Source organism: Mizuhopecten yessoensis, unplaced genomic scaffold (genome assembly GCF_002113885.1).
Source record: "Mizuhopecten yessoensis strain PY_sf001 unplaced genomic scaffold, ASM211388v2 scaffold10989_1, whole genome shotgun sequence".
Taxonomy (NCBI): domain Eukaryota; kingdom Metazoa; phylum Mollusca; class Bivalvia; order Pectinida; family Pectinidae; genus Mizuhopecten; species Mizuhopecten yessoensis.
In genome coordinates, this window is record NW_018408822.1 from 593,921 (window position 1) to 600,522 (window position 6,602).

The window sequence follows — 6,602 nt, forward strand, 5'->3', positions numbered from 1 at the left end:
CTTAATGTTTTATTAATCAATCAATCGTAATATACGGTGGTTTGTAAATGTGGCACAGAAATAAATAAGCCACAAAAAAACAACATTCTGTTGGCAAATTGACTTGAGGAAAAACAAAATATTCAACTCGCTTCTGATACAGACTCAAACATAAGCGAATAGAACAGATTATCTAAAATGTTTCATCCTAGCCGTAAATTTTTGCGTGATAGTTAAGTATGTATTCTGTCAGAATTTAAATCATTTCACCTGCTTCTTTGTAGATAACTGTTTATAATAAGGCTAATTCCAAAGGTGCGCTGAAAGTTTGTAATGGGCCCGAGTATAGCATGGCCCTCACTGGATTCGATGATAAGATAGTTTCCGTGGATGTCAAACGTGGAATGTAAGTATAATTTACAATATGTTATAACTCTTTAACTATTGTACTAGTACATGTAAGAGTCGGGAACCTGAATTTCGGTAATATACTATACAATTATGGATGCATCTGTAATAATGAATAAAGAAAAAATAATTGATTTCGGATATTAAAGGTAAAAACTGCATCATTGTTTTCTGATGTAAAGAGGAATACAACTAAAAGAAGGTTGATAGTTAGCATTTCTTATGTTTGTATTTAAGATTTTGACAATCACCGGATATGCGAAAAATCTATTGAATATGACATCATTATCTGATAAAGGTGCCTCAGCCCTTTGGAATCAATTGGTTTATAGGTTATATGATAAGGCCTTTTTTAACAATCTTTAAATTAGCATCATACAATTCCGTATATAATTTTAAAATGCAATTGTATGCAAATAAGTTATATACAATTTCATCTATTCTAATAAATTTGATCACATTTATTATTGATACACATATATAAATAGAACAGAGTTGTATTAAATATAGTATTTTATTAAATATAATATTTGATTAAATATAGTATTTAAAATCTTCAGAATTTAAAAGTGATCGTCAAATATGTTTTCATAAATGTATCCTCACTCATCAAAGTAGATCGCAATATGCATCTTCGATGTAAATATAAAATATTCACAAACACAATATAAAACAAATGACTGCCTATATTTATACATCAATCTAAGAAGTCTTCGATTTGAATATATTTGTTTTACTGAGTTATATAGTGAACGTGTCATTACATTGGTACCTGGGCTTCAATACTATTGAAATGTATTCAATCATAATTATTATCATGTCGACTGCGTTTTATCCTTTCTTGACAAAGTATAATCATTTCTTCATTGCTGGTGAAGTGACGGCGTTGAATCCTTCAGCACGTACGTTGCTTTCAAAATCACCCAGCAATTATGAATGGCTATTTACGTTTGGCTGATTTTGTATTCTGTCAAATAGCAGGCCTCAAATGTGGTCCATTCTAAGATTGTTCGGGAAAACGAGCTTCAGCAATTTTAAACGATTTTAATTGGAATGAAACGAGTTACACATTTTTAAATGATATGATTGACCCGTCGATAATCATATCCGTGGCGTGTTTCACATGTCGGAGAAAGGTTTACCTGTAACACGTATGTAATAGCGGATATGCGTCATTACAGTAAGGATAACTAAAGGTTTTCTGTCTTGACTTTAAACAATACACTAGTCCGATCTTAATTAACAAAAAAAGAATTCAAGGATTAACTATTCACTGCATTATTGCTGAAACTATCTAGAAAGATTTTCATTAAAAATGAGCAATTCGGATTAAAAAAGTCCTTTTATGATAAAACAAGCGTACACTTCTTTATTTCACATGTACAGAAATCGATTACACTCGCGCTCGTACAGGCACTGATTACACTCGCACACTTAAACGCATTAATTTCGCTCGCATACATAAAGGAATTGAATGCAGTCCCACACGTAACGGCATTGATTACAATCGATCGGTATCAGAGTAAATCAATATAATGAGGTAACGAATATCAGGTAATTCGTGGCATTTTTCCAATGATAGCTTCACCTTTAACATAAACCACACGTATACCATGTATATACGTATGTAACCTAGGGGAGACACATCCTACAATCTTACTTGTATGATAGGTTTTTGGCTAGCAACTTTGATTTATCATATATAATATATATGAGATAGAGAAAAAGTCTCGTGTATTTGAATAACGGGGAAAATAACCTCACATAACCTACGTGTAGGGATATAGGACGTCCGTAACATTATATTGACTTTTTGTTTACTTACTCACTATACGTTACAGATGGGTACTGTACGAAGAGGTTAACTTTGGTGGAAACATCTATGTGGTTTGGGAGGGACAAAAGATCAATTTACCAATGACAACTACATCCTCGCTTAAACCTATTGAAGGGGTAAGTATAGAAATAAGAACTGCATCCTCACTCAAGCCTATCCAAGGGGTAAGCATAGAAATAAGAACTACATCATTGCTCAAGCCTATAAGTGCAAGAAGTATGAAATCTTCTCCCTCACTCAAACCTATCGACTACGTTATGTTACCATGGATTTTTGTATCAGAAATCATGGAATTTTGTATCAGAAATCATGGAATTGTGTGTATATTTTATATAGGATATTTAATGTTTTTCCAAAAAACAAATCCCTGTACGTTGTATTTAATTTTAAAGTGCAACGACGAAAATATTACCACAAAATATTGCTGCAAAAACAAATGTTGGATGTAGGAGCGTACAATTTGGTGCCAGTTTCTAATGACGTCACTCTTGACAACAAGGCCTTGCGCCACATTTAAATAGGTAAAATTGGTATAACATGCATCTGGTATTATTTCCGTACATTATTGTTACTAATACAAAGCAGATTGACTTATATAGCAATATGTTGCCCTTGATTTGTTTTCGTTCGAAAGCCGGGGAAAAAAACCTGAACCACAATTAAAAACCTCAACGTCAATTTATAAACATCCTATTTACTAAATCGACATTCATATTTACTGTTTTAAATGACATTTCGTATCTAGAAAAGTGTTTAATACAAAACACGAAGCGGATCTTAAGTTATACTTATCTCTAACTTTTACATATTCTCCCATGAGTTAAAAACAACTATATCTCTTGTTACAAAAAGAAATATCAGAACTAGGACACATACGAAATAAATATATCAGAATTGTTCCGATATTTTCTAAACTTTTATCAGACTTTGATAAAATAAGCATATAGTGTGAGTAAGCTAAGTTCATAACATTAATATGATACTAGCATGTATCAAATTTGTTTAGAGAATATCTTAGTATGACGTCACAATAACCTCCTCTTTCAATCGGCCGGTTATATCTGGAAAGACAGATGCAATGTCCGTTGTTTCAACACTGTAAATGTTTTTAATTCAACAAAACATATCGTTCATTTATTAAAACCAACTTGTTTTAATAACCTGCCTCAAATCTGAACAATGAGGATAGTTTAGATTCCGAAGACACAACTTTGCCGATCAACCGAGTTATGATAATGGTTCTACCAACATGTTGCTTGGTTTCAACAATGTAATAACACATAGGAACTTATCAACACACTCAAAGGCTTTACGTATATTATATAATATAATAATTACACTTAACTAGTCGTAAATGAAACAATTGAAGGATTTACTAGGTCAATACGGCCTTAAACAAATGCTCCCAAATGGGGGAAGTATATAAATTTGTAGCTGAACAGTAAATACTCTCTAAATCTAATCTCTATTTTTGACAATGTAAAATTCCAAATTAATTAATAAATGTCACAAATAAGCAAATGCAATGCTCTTTTCAGGCCTCGCCTTTTCTGTATGTATGTGGTTAGTTTATTAGGTAATGTATGCACCAAAGATGTACAAAAACGAATCGATTTTACCGTCCCTTCATCTGCAGCAGGAACAGAAATACAGCTTTGTGCAGATCATTACATTTCGCATATTTTCACTTCAGTATATAACGATACATAGGTGTTTTTTCATCAAATAAAATATGACATTGTCTAATAATGCACTGGTAAAAGTGTGATACATCCGAATTAAACACCATAAACGGCCGGAGAAAGTTTCAAATATCGCAACGTCACTCAGTCTGAATATGAAGGAACCATATCCGTAAAGATCTAATGTCTTCAAACGTTAAATTCTATTATATTTTGCTTAAGAAAGCGTTCACTTTAAGAAAGTAAAACATAGCAATGGGTATTATACTAAGAAAACATATTGATGATTTCAGATAGTACATGAACAATGATTATTTCGAGATAGAAAAATCAATAAATGTAACTCAATTATGTTGCCAAAAGTGGTGTGTAAATCGGTTAATTTTAAGGTACAAACTTGTCTCATTATCGTTTTCTATTTCTTTTAGGATTTCTCCGACAATCCCTCTTTGACCGTCTACAATGGGCCATCTTTCACTGGAAAAAACAAGACTTTTAATAGCTCGAATAGTAACCTCGTAGCCACTGAATTCCAGGACTCCATTACTTCAGTTGTAGTCGATAGTGGAACGTAAGTATGTCACCGTACTGTTAATGTGCAGAGACAGGGGAGACAATCTTCATATTATCTATACACTAGGTAATTTACATACTGAACACTGTAACTTTGGAATGTTTGGCTATTTTTAGTTGGTATTTTAACCGTTTCTACTCTTCACCGAAGAGTGAATTCGAATTCAGCATTAAGACGATATTAAAGCAATTCGCTAATGGCCAACTTCAACTTGCACGTACACATTCAATAACAACATTACGTTATTGCTACCTCTGTCTGTCGTTCGAAGGTATAGTATTAAGGATCGAAAGTCTTCAGTAAGCAAACAATTGGGTTATAGTCTGTTTAACAGTTAAAAATTCAAATGCACCCAAAACCTAAGATATCAACAAGAGAATGTAGAATGAATGTTCCAGGGCAATGTTGTAGATGGGGTCTGTTGTTGAGGTTTGGTGGTGAAGAAACACCTATACGGAAATTAATGTGCCTAAAACTAACACTAGTATCTAAAACTGTTTAGAAATTCGATTGCTTAGATTGTTGTTAAAAAATCAAAATATCAAAAGTCTTTTACCATTTTCGATTTTGTAATTTGTAGTTTTTTTCTATTTATTAATAGATGAAACAGGTTTTTAACGATGATTAAGTGATTATGTGATCAGGACCCACTGTTTTGAAATTGGAAAAAAAATCAGAATGTTCGTGACTTGGTGAAAAAATGGGGGTATAACTATAGAGATTTGTCAAAAACATTTATGAGAGAATATTGATATTAATAGCTTTTTTTCAACTTTCCTTAACTCTAGCAAGAAGGCAAAGCATTGTAAACAGGATTCTTAACGTTATTTTGACGGAAATCCTATATATTGCGAGAGAATTGTTCCCGATGGTGTGCTATCCAAATCAAAATATTGTATTAAATATTATAGTATATTTCATTCGATTTTTGATATTTTTTAAAGTAACACCGTAGATTTCGGTAACGGTTAAATAAACATGCGTCCCAATCCATGACGTTTCTAGAAAATGATTTACTTGGTATGTAAATACACTTACATATATATATATATAAGTAATAAGGCATTTCATCTAACTGAATGAGTAATAAACATTATTTATTTCAATTGTAGCTGGGTAGCTTATCGAGATGTCGACTACCAGGGCCCGCAATACTTGTTCACAAGGGGAGCTTTCAATGGAACGTCCTCCGAGGGCCACTTTCAGAACGACAAGATTTCGTCACTGAAACCGATTACACGTTGTGGTTGCTGAGATGGGACATAGAAACTTTGAAACAGAATATACATCGACATGTAGTTCAATGTCCGTATAAACATTTATAACTACAATAATCATTTTAATTTTAAATATCTTTGGCAATCAACGCCCTGCTTAATGCTTTTGTTATTGCATACCAAATACAAATGTTTTCAAAACATAGCTGTACCAGCATACCGTTATAACGAGTCGATTCTTCCACGTATACATCAATCAAATGATGAAAAGTAATACAGCTACTTATATACGATCATTTGAACAATCGTTACCCATGTAGCACCATTTCGCTTCTATAGCTGTTCTTACTAAATCATATTTCTACCCTGACTGATTTTTTGTGCTCTCTCTTTCTACTATGTATCAAGCAATACACGGAATAAATAGTTCGTAATCAAATGCATGTATTTCCTTATTTCTTGTGATAGCAAATTATCGTATCAACAATAACAAATTATAGTTCCTGTCTAGCATAAACACATTTAAATGGTAACATTTTATGACTCAAAATTGTACAGACAACGACTGTCTAATATCTATTTAAATAAGGGAATAACCTTAAGGTGTTCAGAAATTTGTAGATGTATATCGTGATTTTTCGGATAGAGTTTTACAGGCAACACAGATATCACGACACCAGACCTCAAAACAGTGAAGCGATATATCCTGATTCTAATAAATATTCAAACTAACTCAAATCACTGAAAGAAACTATGAGTTTAGCTATGTGCCTGTTAAAATCATCCAGGTCAATCTGCTGTGTATTATAAAAATTTAATCTAAGTCGGAATTACTCTGACAAATTAGAATCACACTACTGTTATAGTAACCTTAAAATCGATCCATTTCATGAGGTATGCTGCAA

General features: G+C 32.5%; 1 protein-coding gene across 1 annotated transcript; it reads left to right on the forward strand.

The window, feature by feature from the left end:
• The first annotated feature begins 229 nt into the window (after positions 1–229).
• Positions 230–6,136, forward strand: LOC110464449 (beta-crystallin B2-like). The gene is made up of 4 exons (XM_021519667.1): positions 230–385; positions 2,229–2,340; positions 4,335–4,477; positions 5,593–6,136. The coding sequence occupies exons 1-4, from the start codon at positions 330–332 to the stop codon at positions 5,732–5,734; spliced, it is 453 nt and encodes a 150-aa protein (XP_021375342.1). The 5' UTR covers positions 230–329; the 3' UTR covers positions 5,735–6,136.
• Positions 6,137–6,602: the final 466 nt, after the last annotated feature.

What these genes read in the sequence shown, in the direction of transcription:
- LOC110464449 (XM_021519667.1), top strand. Translation starts at nt 330, where the DNA reads ATGGCCCTCACTGGATTCGATGATAAGATAGTTTCCGTGGATGTCAAA. An exon ending in CGCTTAAACCTATTGAAGGG is followed by an intron (nt 2,341 to 4,334) that starts GTAAGTATAGAA and finishes TATTTCTTTTAG; the next exon opens with GATTTCTCCGACAATCCCTC. An exon ending in GTTGTAGTCGATAGTGGAAC is followed by an intron (nt 4,478 to 5,592) that starts GTAAGTATGTCA and finishes TTTCAATTGTAG; the next exon opens with CTGGGTAGCTTATCGAGATG.